This window comes from Cariama cristata, unplaced genomic scaffold (assembly GCF_000690535.1).
Source record: "Cariama cristata isolate BGI_N322 unplaced genomic scaffold, ASM69053v1 scaffold16461, whole genome shotgun sequence".
Lineage (NCBI taxonomy): Eukaryota > Metazoa > Chordata > Aves > Cariamiformes > Cariamidae > Cariama > Cariama cristata.
Genome location: NW_009601134.1, coordinates 18,119 through 31,763, shown reverse-complemented (window position 1 = coordinate 31,763; position 13,645 = coordinate 18,119). Strand labels below are relative to the sequence as shown.

Below are 13,645 nucleotides of genomic sequence, written 5' to 3'. Positions count from 1 at the left end.
CAGCCGCAGCCTTCAGCGCCGTGATCGGCTTCTGGTGGGCGCAGGAGACGGTGTGGGTGAGCTGACAGAGGATGATGTCGCTGCTGCTGAAGACGGGGGAGGACGGGATGCTGCTTCGGCTCACACAGGTAAGTCCTCGCTGCAGCAGACCCAAGCCTTACGCTCCAAGACTAACAATGACGTCACCTAGAAATGGGGTGAGATCGGGGATGCCTGGATGCTGAACTGGAAGGAATTTGAACCTGGTCCTCCAAGGAGCCGAACACTCCGCGCTCTGGCTGACACAACAGAAGCTACAGCTGCTCAGTGCTCACGAACAGCTGGGGCGAGGGTCTCCCACAGGGTCCTCGGCAGCAGAACGAACTCCCTCCTGCAGACCAGTGGCCCCTCCCAGTAACTCCTCTGCCAGACTGGGTGCCTGACGCCCAAGAGCACTGCGATTACCCTTCTCAGAGGCAGAACACAGAGCCGGGCGCAAGGCTCTCCCACGCTCTCGGGTGGGAAAAGTCATTTCCACAGCCAGTCCCTTCCTGCAGAGCCTGCTCCACTCCCAGATCTACAGCTCTCAGCCCCCAGGACATCCCTCCAGGAGTGCAACCATTCTCCTGGAGTAAGGCCAGGATTTCTCTCCCCTCCAGGCCACTCCAGAACCAAAGGAGCCACTGCACTGCAAACCAGTTACCCCCACAGACTAGTTTTTCCTGCGTTGTGGTTGTGCCGAGGGCCTGAGCTGTATCGTGGTTGTGTGGAGCTATGTGGCGCGCAAATGAGCGAGAACAGAGTTCGCTGAAGGAGAAAATAAGTGAGAAGAAGTGGGAGAGGAAAGAGGTACAGGGCAGAGCTGGCCCTGGAATGCAGGTCTCAGCCTCCAGACCGATGCAGTGGAGAAAACCAGCACCACAGGGAACTCCCAAAGTATTCCTCACCTCTCCACAGCACTGGTTCCGCATCCTGCAGCACAGGGTGTTTTGGAGCGGAGCATTATTACAAAAGCTTACGAAGCGGGCGTGAGGAAGAGTCAGGTACAAGGAGGCGAGGGAAGAGGAAAAGGCTCGGTGGAGCCCGGACGCCTGCTTACCTCGGAACTGCAGGTGGTTCAAGGACGTGTGTGTCTCTAGCGAAAAGAAATCTAAAGAGCCATTCAACCTGGCAGCGACGATCCTGCGGGAGAAACGCAGGCCCATGAGGAGAGGCCCTTCCCCGCTCTCACGGGGTGAGGACCCCCGAGATCAGGCACCTTCCGAGGCAGAGCACAAACCGCGCAGGCCCCCCCTGTCAGGAGGCACTCCTGAGTGCAAGGAGGAGGCTCGGAAATTAAGCTCAGACCGCAGAATAAACTGGCAGATGGCAGTGCCTCTTGAGTAACAGTGACCCAACGGCCCCATCTCCCAGCCCTGGGATATTCAGCTACTAGGAAAGACTGTACGGAGAAGAACGTGGCTGCTGGAACAGACCTGGGCCCAGGAAAGCTCGGTCCCCCATGCCCAGCTTGAGAGGTGGACGCGTGGGAAGGAAAAGACTTCCCAGCTGAGCCTTTGCCATCTGGAGCTGCCCGACCTCCGCGGCAGGAGGGTCAGAGCTGGGGTCCTGGCTTACGCCACCCGTTCTCCTCCCCTTGCAGGAGATCGCCGAGCACAAACGCAATTACCTGTTGTTGAGGAAGACGAGCGCTGTGATGCCAGATTGACCTTCATCATTACTGCTACGGAGGGTCCCCTCGATAGCATCCCAAACCTGGAAAGAGAAGGGGTTACTGCTGTGATCCTGACCAAGGCCCATCGTTCATCGAGGAGCTGGTGACCCCCGTAACAGCTGACCCCTGCTGCGCCACACAGAACCCCTGGCCCCCTTCGCTCTCTGATCTTAACGCGGGAGCCCGAAGGCAGCTCCCACTCGGCACCAGCGGTTACAATCATCAGTACCCTTCTCTCTCTCTTAAAGTGAAGCAGCAAGTTCTCAAGTGACCATTCTTTGTTTGACAGCAGAAATGATAAATAGAATTCTTTTCTTCAAAGAAAATGCCGTAAGAGCTCTAAGGACCACAGCGCTGGCGACCTCTCCCCGGACACGATCCGCACTGTGTGCTGTGCTCAGACTGGAGGTCTCTCCAACACCGCACAACACGCAGCTCCCCACAACATGAGGGATGCAAGACCACACTAGCCTCTGTTTCCTTCTAGCGTTACTTCCAATAAAATTTTAATCAATATTTCAAAATCTGCATCCCTTGCTTACTGGGGTCACAACGAACGCTAGCCCTGGTGCAGCACCCGGGCACCCCGCGGCAGCACGGGCTCCTGCTGCAGGCCCCCCGTTCCCAGCTCTGCAGCACCGCGCCTTGCTCCCGGTCAGCCCCACATCTGCCCTGTGCCGAGCATGACGGGCTCCGGATTTTGAAGCAATATTGTGATGTGGACTGGAGACAGGATTCTGCAGCAAAACTCAGTCGGTGTCTCAAGGCAGCTGCTCGGGAGAAGGCATCTGAGCTCAGGAGCATACTTCAAGGACGCACTAGAACAGTGGAGTGGCCTGCCTGTGTCTTTGTTGGGAAGAATGAGAGCCATTCACATGCAGCTCGAGTCAAAAATCATTAAAAATTTTATTTCAAAATGTATTTGTTTAAAAAAAACCCTGCATTTATTTTGAAGGAAAAATTCTAACTGAATTTCCAAAAAGGAAATTAAAATTAAACCAATTCTGGAAGTTTCTCATTGGGGGAGATTTAAATTTCCAGTTAAAATTTGCTTAAAAACCTGTATCATTCCTACAGAATTCCTACTAATTTTACCTTATTTCATGACTGACCAGCAACATTACTTAATGAGATGGCAATCTTTAAGCTTCTTCAGCCCTGACGAGCTGCTGGCAGCTCACCCAGCACCTGGGCTGGCAGTGAGCCCTGCTCCTCACCTCCAGCTTCCCGTTACTCCGGCCGGCCACAATCAGATTCCCTTGCAGGTCCAGGCTCCAGACAGAGCTCTCCAAGTCTCCTCCCCAGGAAGGAAGCGGTGACAATTTGTCAAATCCCGTAAAAGACTCATCCCCCAGGCTCCTTCGGCGGCTGCTGCAGCCCCCCTCCCTCGTCCCTGCAGCCCAGGGAGCGGGGACTGCCGCTCCCGGGGCAGAAGGCAGCCTGTCCGTGCGGGGCCGAGAGGCCTGAGAAGTTCAAGCAGTTGGAGGTGCCGTGCTCTTCGTACGCTTTCCCAACCAGGCTGCTGAAGTCATACCCGGCCTCCTTCTGACGACTGCCCACAGCTCGGAGCCGCGTCTCTGACCCGGCCACCTTCACCTGCTCAGAGAAGTTTGTGTCAATGAGAGACGTGAGGTCCGGCTGGTCGCAGAAAAGCGGAGGCTGGGGAGGGCTGAGCATCCTTTTGAGCTGGTGACTGTTCTCAAAAGAGTCATCCAGACCGTTCTTGCCATCAGGACTGTGATCCCAGCTTTCCTGGTAATCAAAGATGCCACTGCTGTCTCTTCGCAACCTAAAACACAGTAATAAAAGCTCAGTCCTTCCACCTCCACTGTCGGAGAGGGCCGATTTCTTACAGGGGCGTGAGGAGCGATTGTGGAGGGATCTGCCCGCAGCCGGATGACTTGGCACAGACACCACTTACCTTGGTTTGGGAATAACGGTGAGGCAGTCGCCAGTCTGAGCATCCCACACGCGGATCTGGCCCACCAGGCAGCAGCTGACAAGCAGCATCCCATCACTAGCCAGACACTCGATGTCCTGGGAAGGAAGAAGGAGCACAGCTCAGCGCGTAGCACCACCGAGGCGTCTGCACTCTGACAATCACCTCGCCTGTGGCTGAGGAACTATACGGACGATAAATTTTATGTCAAAACTACACGGCTGGCTTAGCAACCGAGGGCTACTCTGAGAACATGAGTACATCTTTGCCCAGAGTCCTAGATGTGCACTAGACTGCTGCAAACCAAACAGACTCCGTCTGTCTTCCCTTGCCCTGACAAAGTACGGCCCAAAGAGACGGCAGGATGAGGAAGACACGGCACAGCGTTTCAAACTCCGTCTGACTGGATGCCTGAGTGCTTTGTTTCATCTCAGAATGGGAAGAAACATCTTTCCCCTCAAGAAAAATGAGTGAACTGAGCAGCAGCACATTTCCCTGCAAACCCATAGATGCTTTTAGCACATTTAACAGCTCAAACCTATGCGCTAACTTTTGGGAAGCAGGGAAAAAAGGATCCAGCAGGCATTAAATACCAGGAACCTAGAGCTACCGCAGCGAAGGCGGCCGGATCAGCCCAGCCAATAAAAGCCAACAGTTGGCTACCCAGAGAAGGTAATAACAGCAATTGCAAAAAACTCAGAGCAAGTCCCAGGAAGAAATGGAAAACTGCTGCAGGAAACTTCACGCTACAATATCCTACAACATATAGAGAAAGAGATATAGAAAGATTATATATAGCATTCGCCCCGGCTGTTAGCCTCCACAGCTGCATTACGCTAAGGCTGCATAGCTGGTCTGTCCTTTGTTGGGGCTGTTATTTAAATAAAACAGAATAAACAGAAGACGCGTGGCACAAGTCAGTAAAAGGCCTTTCTTGTCAGGACTGCGCCCGTCCGACCTACCATGAGGTGACCCCTGAGGACCAAGGGGACGATCTCGGTCTCGGGTGGGGAGTAGCCGTAATCGTCACAAGGGAGGTCCCCCCTCTTCCTCCTGCTGTGCGAGAGCCCGTTCTGCCCATAGTTCTTGGGGCAGAACACCCGGTACAGGCAGAAGAGCAGGAGGACCAGGATAATGCCCGAGGCCAGACCCAGAGCAGCCACCCTGGTGGGAGAGACAAACACACACAAAGGAGGTGAGAAAAAAGATTCAACTGCTAGTCCACGGAGAGAGCTTGACAAATACTGTGAAGTATTACACATGCTGCTGGTCTAAATTTTTCAGCTGAGAAGAATTTGAAACAAGCTATAGTGATTTGTGGAAAATTAGACTTTTTTTTAACAGGAAAACCTTAATTTCAACAAGATTTTCGGACTTTTCAGTAAGAAAAGTAAATAGCAGCTAAGACTTTAAGAAAAACGCTGGATGGGGATCAGGATAATAAAAGATGCGTTCAATACAGCCAAAGGAGAATTGCAGATTCAGATGGCAAGCCGTGAGCCTGTCCTCTCAGTAGGAAAGGAAGGTCCTTGCTTGCACGAGAGTCTGACCTACCACCCAATAAATTACTGGGTTATTTTATTGAATCACGGCGTATATTCCCAAAAATGAACTCCCATCCCTGCTACCCAGTGCTAACCCCCGTAATGCATCATGTGCGCCAACAACCTGGGATGCACACACCACCTCCTGTCAGGGAGCTCAGCTGCTGAGAAAAACGGTGCCAGGAGAGATTAATTTAACGCCGCGCTAGCTGAGCTAGAGCGTCCCGAGCATTATAGGATTTCGCACTGAAGCTTTACAAATATTTTTTGGTCTCCCAGCAGGAGAAGAGCCAAACAGCCGAAGAGCAACCCGTGTCTCCAAGGGAGTTACGGCACGGTCAGAAGGCTGTATCGAGGACTATTTTACTTGTAAAGGGTGACGTCCTGGTGCCCTTGCAGCTTGGATGAGGCTTGGTCAGGCTGAGCTTCAGCATCCAGCTTCCCACTGCTTGAAGAGAAGAAGGGGTGGTAGCGGTTAGCCTCCTGGGGATGCCGCACTTCTAAGGCCTCTTGTGGGTTCAGGTAGAGCGTGACAGGGATTGCTGGAAGGATGCTGATGTATCTGAAGGAATGGAAAGATGAGAATAGCTTAAGAACAGACAGAAGACGACACAAAAATCCTAACAGGCAACCTAGCTTTTCTCCTCACTAGCAGCCAAGGTAGGTCTCGGTATGTGCCTTCAGTCCAGTAGTTTTAGGTATTCTAAACTAAAGTCCTCCTTTGAAATATTTTTCTCTAAAGTTATTTCCCAGGTCTTAACCCTTAACACTATGGGAGAGGTTAAGAGCCAACAGTGGAATGAACTACTGATGAGATCAAACGGATCACACAGATGGAAGTAAGGATTTAATGATCTGGTCCAGTTTCCTGTACACTGCAGGCCGGAAGATCTCACCAAGATGTTTCTTCAGCTCAGATGTCACATGTACCATCCCCGGCACCGACAGATGATCAGATATTGTTTTACAAAACTCTAAACTTCACCTCCAGGATAAAGGAAGACAACAGGCAAGTAATACGCCCCAAGAGCACAGAAAGAAACAAACCCCTTCTTCTCAGGCAAACAGCCCTGGGGCGTTCGGTACCGCTGCACCACACAGGAGGGCCTGTGTCACAGTCTCCTCCTCAAGACACGCTTGGAGTAAGCCACGTGGAACACAAATTATCTAACCCAGAAGGACGAAGGACAGGAGAAAGAAAAACACTTGAGGTCAACTCCACAATTCAGAATGCCTGCGGCACTCGACGCCAGCCCACTTGCCTTTTGGCCAGCGTGATATTGTAGTAGCTGAAGAGGGATGGCCAGTGCCTGAAGGAAAGCTTCCTCCAAATCTCCTCATCCTCTGCTCCCCAGGTAACCTCTGCTTCAGTTCCAAGCTCCGTCTGTCCATTCCCTTTGCCCTCCGGTCCCTGGGCCCAAGTGTGCTGGTTTGTCTCCAGCCTGCTCAGGGACTCCAGCCCTGACTTCTGCTCACGCTGCTGCGTCTGGTTTTCTGACAGCTGTATGGGGTCCGACGGGAAGACTGAGAGATCAATCTTGGGGTCCCCAGCAGGCAGGACCCCTCCAGGAACGGGCATAGGAGGCAGACCTGCTTCACCCAAAGGACTCTGTTCGGTGACCTGTGACGTGAGGTAGGTGCGGAGACCAGCAGGATCTGTGTAAACCAGGATTCCGATCCAGATCACCGTCCCAGCCTACAGGCGATGAGCAAAGAGACAAGCCCAGTTTAGTGCACGGCCTTCACACTCCGCCTCCAACACCTCCTCAGCTCTCTGCGCTGATCAACAACATCCCAACCAAGGGTACACCCTGCACGCAGTTACCGCCTTACTCCCGGCAGACGCTTCTCCCATAAGAGGACTGGGAGAGGTCGTACAGCACACACAAAAACTGAAGACTACTTTTCTGCGACCCGATGGCAAGAACCCCACTTCTCCCACACAAACGCACAGCGGGGAAGAGACTCCTTGCTGGCGGCTGGGACCAGCACGTCTGCCACCCTCAGACAGGGCTGGAGAGGCTTAATTCAAGGTTCTGGTTCAGGAACTCTGCCAGACCTACTGCAGCAGCCCACGGTTTATAGACTGATGTATTAATTTAACTTAAACTGTCATCAACGTTAGTTGACAATAACAGGCTGGGCTGTGGTTTGTAGAGCCGAAGAACACACAAATTCCTCCACTTCCATTATAGACATCTGGAATAGAGATGGAGGGACGAGCAGGGGCAGTAACTGGTGCAACTGCTGCAGTTACACCCGCAAAAGGAAAAGCCGTTGTCTTTCATGCAGCAAATTATCTCCATGTCTTTAGTCCACTTCATCTGCAGGAACAAAATGTGATTTCTGCTCTGTAAAAATCTTCTCTCTCTGCTCATACAGTCCTTGAAAACCTGCTTATGTAAAAGCAGATTTTTGTCTCAAAGCAAACATCAGAAAATTACCCACTACCACCCAAACATCACGCAAACAGCAGAGCCCTGGAGCTAATGCATGCAGAGCGATGTTCTTAGGGAAATACTTCCTGAACTGTCTTTACCACGGGGCAGCACAGGTCTTGCAGGGGAACAAGGATGTATGAAAATGTTGGACTTTCTCTACCCCTCCCAGAAGCCTGTTTGGGTTGAGTTAATGTCCAGCAGGAAGGGGCACCAGATAACAAACACCACGTGGCATACCATGATGAGTCTCTGGGCCAGCCGGGTCCTGGCGAAGAAGTAAATCACCCGCAGTCTCTTTGGCAGGCGCAGATTCCTGAAAGACGACGGCTGCAGGGTGATGGTGTGGGGGGTGGCAGGTCGCATAGCTGGCTGGCGTTCGTAGCGCTGAGAGCGGCTGACAGGCTTCGCTGGGGGCATGCAGGCTTCTGCTGGCAACCGTTTGTTCAGATCAGCGAGCTGCCAAGAGAAAAGCAAACGTGTGAGAGCTGTGGTGACGAGGTCCCTCGAGAGAAATGTGCGCAGAGACAGCTATCTTTGATACGTGCCCTCGTCTGAGTTCCCACCTTCACCCGCGGGTCAATCTGTCCCAGCTTCTCTCCAGCACACTCTCTTCTTCGCCCAGTCATGGTCATCTGTTTGTGACCATGCCTCCTTCCAGCTCATTTACCCCAAATCTGCATGTTTGTATACCAGGGTGTCTTGGCCCCTCAAGTGTCCTGTCCCCAATCCCTGCGTATGGGTAACCAAGCAAGTACTGCCCCAGAACTTTTACAGATTTTCTGTTTAGAGGGTGAAAATCACAGGCTGGGCTTCCTTTAATCCTTCCACAACAGCAAAGAAGGAAAACTCAAAGCAAAACCACGTGTTGTTGGCCCTTCCTTACCTCCATACGGCGAATATCAATGGACAGCACGGTAGTGAAGAAAAGCATTTGCAGAAAGAAGTCAGACACCAGGCCGACCACAGCAAAGAGGCAGAACTCCTGCGGAGAGGACACAGTGATTAGCTACGGCAGCTTCAGAGACAACAGTAAATATTTCAACTTCAGAAAAAGAGAAACTCGGCAAACTCTTGCCTGGAGCACAGGCCCGAGTCTATTTTACTGACAAATCCTACTATCCATATTTTGTAGTAGTTGAGAGTTTGGTGCTAAAAAAGTCCATGTGAGAACTCAAGAGCGTATTTATTCAGATTCACATTCTTTGTTCTTCTTAGCCATAAAAAATCAAAGCACTATAGGAAAAAACAGCAGAGGATGTTTTTGCCGTTCACAAAGCCGTGGCAGGGCCGCAAACAGAGCTCTCGGCCTCCTGCCCATGCGTTCAAATCACAAAGCCAAACAGCCTCCAACGGTGAGAGTTTCCTGCACTTTACCAAGAAACCTCAGCCCGGATTTAAAATTCCTCCAGGAACACGGGTTGCTCAGGAACTGGATCACTCGCTCTCCAACCAAAGACAGACCACTGCCGTCACCGCGCATCTGTGTACTTCTTTGTAGCCATTGCCCAGGGCCCCAGCTAAACCATTTCTGCTTAAATCACACGTTTGGCTGATGTATGTTTGACGGGCAAATTTCATCCCTACGCCCCAAGTCCCACACCCACTCTCAGAGGTCTCTAAACAACAAATATATGGGAAACGACGTTTGCAAAAGCCAGCGTTTCCTAAACTTCCTGCAATGCTCCATTTTCCCCAGCAGATGCCATTGCAGAAATAGGGATTAAAAGATTCTGCCCAGCAGCAGAAAGGCAGTCAGCTCCCAGATCATCCCTATAAAACAAATGCACACTCGTACCCTAATCCCCGTTAGCGCTCAGAGCCGTCCCCTCTCCCTTGCTACATCCAAAACTTCACAGCAATGTAGAATTAAAATATTTTTGAGAGGCGTCTTGTTTCCCTGGGAGGTACAAATTTGTGTCAGGACCTGTCAGGACCCAAAAAGGATCTAGTAAACATGAAGAGATCAAGAGAGCTGAATGTAAGCAGGAGTAAAAACCTTAGGCTAAACAACAGATCAAAGACTCCGGCCCTCACTACCAGAAGAGAGCCGGCAAACACCCGCTGCCATTCCCTGCCTGCCTGCTGGCGTGCTCGCTGCAGACCGAGCCACGACACATCCACCGACGGGGACGGAGAGAGGCTGCAGAGATTAATTTCTTTTGTCCCCCACCTTCCTATGCCTGCCCCAGCTCCTTGCGTAAGGCTGGGGGCCAATATCAGCACAGTGCAATGAAGAGAGATAGCGTGAAAGGCTATCCAAAACCTCTAAACAAACCTTGAAGCCTCCCCATCCCGGCCAAACTGTTCTCGAAACATAAGCAATCAACTGCCTGTTATTTAAAAATCAGTGTGACATGAAACGAAATAACCCACCAGGTCAGCTGCCCCTCCCCAAACCTCTGACAGGAGGTTTTGGGAGCAGAGGAGTGAAAACACAACACAGGTTCCTCTCTCAAGGAGAAAACCAGAAGGAAAGCAAGGTCCCTCTGGATTTCACCCGGACCTCGGCAAGCACAGGCTCTGCACAGAGAGATACTAATTCTGTTAATACCTCCACTTACGCCACTTAGGATCAGAGACGTCTGAAGCTGCTAGCCCTGGAAATCTAAAATCTTCTTATACCTGGATACTGCACACCCTATGGCAAACCCCAAAGTGATTTCAGTGGGTGCAGGATCGGGCTGTCGGTGCGTGAACTTCAGCACAAGGCAGTGGATAAGAGATGGAAAGCACAGGATGAGCGCTCAGCACGCACCCCTGCAGCGCCTCAAGAGCATCAGCAGAACAGGAGAACAGGGGTCTCTACCCACCCGCGATGCAAGGCAAGAGGATTCCATTGCTGCTCACAATTACGAGGGATTTACAGTGGATGCACACTTCTCATCTGAAGTCAAACTCTATTTTAGGACAAGGAAAGCCACAGAAAACATAGAAAATTCCCTTCTGCTAAATGAGTTGCGCTGCCAAGGAGTAACTGAGAAAAAGGAGAAGAGCCATTACAGCCCTCGGGGCAGGTGAGAGCCTTCAGCAAAGAAACGCCTTCCTTTTCCAATATTCCCTACAACAGCTTGCACCTGAACCACCTCAGCACTGCACTGCTCTCTCCGAGAGCCCAGAGCAAAGGTCCCTGCCAGATTTACGCAGCCTGGCTCTCTCTCTGCCAGATGCCTTGAACTCTGCGACGCGAGTACAGCGCATTATCTGTACGGTGTCCTTCACTCTCAGGGACGAAGACAAGGGGCATACACCAGCCGCCAGCCTTTACCAGACAGCACCCCTGCGAGATTCTTCCTCTGGAGAAAGCAAGGACCCAAGGAAAGGCAGGATCACATGGAAAGTGGAGTGGATGTCATCACACGTGTCAAAACGCTGTAATAAAGAGGAGCACTTTAACAGAGATAACACGGGGGTGGGGGCATGGCGTCACTTTTCCCCATGGCTCTGCTGGCACTTGTATGGCTCTGCCCGGTCCCTTTTACCACACTCCTTTATCTCCTGCGATCAGCGCATCCTGCAAGCTCCTCTACAGCAGAGTGCAAGAAGGCAGCGAACTGTCCCAGCGGTATCCACACGACAGGGCTGCTGGCACTTCACTCGCTTCACAGGTACTGTCGGGTTTCACTTTCCGAGCTCAAGCAGCGCAGCAATGAAAGAGAGGCCAAAAGGTGCCAATATACCATATGAAGGAGCCCAATTTAGACCTAAAGGACGGATCATGCCAGCATTTGAGCTGCACAATCTCTGCAATAAGCTTCAAATAAAAAAAAATTAGGCTACAATAGGTGTCCGGCTGTAGCCTGGGGAATTCTACTGTAGCTCCTCTCTCGCTGTCCTCTTGGATACCGAGCGAGAAGCTCAGGAACTGCGAAGCTCAGCCTGCAAAGCTCCCCTCCAACCTGAACGGTTAATCTTCTTAGATTATAATACGCTTTTAATCTGCAGTCTCTACTGGCGAGTCCCCGACATTAAAGCAAGGATATACACAACCCACCCCTCTCCACGTAGGTCACATGTGGCCAATGACCACCTCGCGATGGCTGAGAGTAGCCTCCAACTAAGGAGATGCTGGGGTGCTCCTGCCTTCGCTTGCTGACTAGGCCTGCTAGAAATTTCCAGAGACAACAGGCTGACACCTCCCTGAAGTCTGGCTGCAGAGGTGCTATGGAATTGGTGATGAGGATTTGTCTAGGCAGTATTTCTGTTTGTGTAGCTCACCAGGAAAAAGCCCTGCTTGGACAAGGATCAGAAATCAAGTGGCGTCAGCTTCCTGATAAAACTCGGCAAGCACAGTCCTGAAAAGGGGACTGTGCAGCAGCGAAAGCAACACACTGCGAGGCAGAAGACCTTGATGCTATTTTCAGTGCAACACAGACCCAACGACATGACCCCTGACAGATCATTCTACCTTGAGGTTTCAGTTTACCCACCCATGAAACAGAGACAGTGATGTCTGCGGTTGTAAAAACCTACAGATTTGTCAACCTGGTGAAAGAGCCCCCAAAAGACTGTCCACCTTAATTCTTGAAGCAGGTATTCTGCAGTAGGGTTTTGTTTTTTCCTTCCATCCACTTACAAGGTTTCTATAGCACAGGTCCTGTGAGGAGCAGTTGAGGGAACTGAGGTTCTTTAGCCTGGAGAAGAGGAGGCTGAGGGGAGACCTGATCGCTCTCTACAATGACCTGAAAGGAGGTTGTAGCGAGGAGGGGGGTCGGTCTCTCCTCCCAAGTAACCAGTGATAGGACAAGAGGAAACAGCCTCAAGTTGTGCCAGGGAAGGTTTAGATTGGGTATTGGGAAGAATTTCTTCCCCGAAAGGGTTGTCAGGCACTGGAACAGGCTGCCCAGGGAAGTCGTGGAGTCACCGTAAAATCATTATGGTTAGAAGAGACCTCAAAGATCATCAAGTCCAACCGTATACCCAATGCCACCATGCCCGCTAAACCCACTAAACCATGTCTTGAAGCGCCACATCTAAACGTTTTCTGAACACCTCCAGGGATGGTGACTCCACCACCTCCCTGGGGAGCCCATTCCAATGCCTAACAACTCTTACAGTCCCTGGAGGTATTTAACGACTCTTACCATCCCTGGAGGTATTTAAAAGCTGTGTAGATGTGGTGCTGAGGGACGTTGTTTAGTGGTGGGCTTGGCAGTGCTGGGTTAACAGTTGGACTTGATGATCTTAAAGGTCCTTTCCAACCTAAACGATTCTGTGATTCTAAGGTGGATTACCCAGCTCACAAAGAAGCACTTTAAGATTGGAATAAAAGCATCCCCACAGCAAAGGCACTGGGCAGTGTTAAGTTCTGTGATAGGAAGCTCATTTCCACAAACACAAGGAGCGTGGACCGATGGTTGGGAGGGAAATGAGCCCCTGCTCCGGCTCCTCCCAGGGCTGTCGAAGCAGAGTGATCAGCCCCACAGTCCAGGGGTGACAGCCACCACGACGAGTCGGTGAAAGAGGCTTTCCAAACTCCTGTCTCCTGTAGGAGCCCACGTGTCTGTGGTGCCAGCAACTGGAACGAGCAGGGTAACTGGAACGGGGACCATGGGTCACAGGAGCCCACGTCTCTGGGTCACCAGCAACCGGAGCACGTCAGAGTATGTGTGTCGGTGTGTGATCACTAGTGACTACTGAGCCAGGCAGCTGGTGAGCGGGGCGAGTGGCTCGGGAGCCAGGTATGCACGTGTCCCCGAGCGAGAGAGCTGGAGGAGCTGGTTACCAGACAGACCAGGGACTCCAGGCCAACTGCCAGAGGGACTGGGGGGCAACGGAGAGACCCACTTGCACACACATGTTTCTGTGTGTGTGTGTGTAAGGCATCTGGGGAGAGCAAGGATCCAAGGCCAACTACTGGATGAACTGAATGTGTAAGCCCAGCTACTGGAAGGATCCCAGCTGGGGAGACTGGGGATCCAGGGGCAGTTGTCGGACGGAAGGCTAGCTCCTGGAGGGATCCACATTGTATAGATGTATGTATTCCCCACTAACAGGCTCTTAATCCAAGCAGCCAGAGAGGGGGACAGAA

At 51.8% G+C, this 13,645-nt stretch overlaps 1 protein-coding gene across 1 annotated transcript in view; it reads right to left on the bottom strand.

Moving 5' to 3' along the window:
- Positions 1-13,645, bottom strand: part of SCAP (SREBF chaperone) — a gene marked incomplete at both ends in the record, with an annotated part of 30,910 nt that overhangs the window by 1,803 nt on the left and 15,462 nt on the right. Inside the window, 11 exon segments of the mRNA XM_009710344.1 lie at positions 3-119; positions 1,069-1,161; positions 1,649-1,734; positions 2,911-3,087; positions 3,089-3,482; positions 3,615-3,730; positions 4,595-4,796; positions 5,544-5,738; positions 6,439-6,872; positions 7,855-8,073; positions 8,501-8,599. Coding sequence (XP_009708646.1) covers positions 3-119; positions 1,069-1,161; positions 1,649-1,734; positions 2,911-3,087; positions 3,089-3,482; positions 3,615-3,730; positions 4,595-4,796; positions 5,544-5,738; positions 6,439-6,872; positions 7,855-8,073; positions 8,501-8,599 — 2,132 coding nt within the window.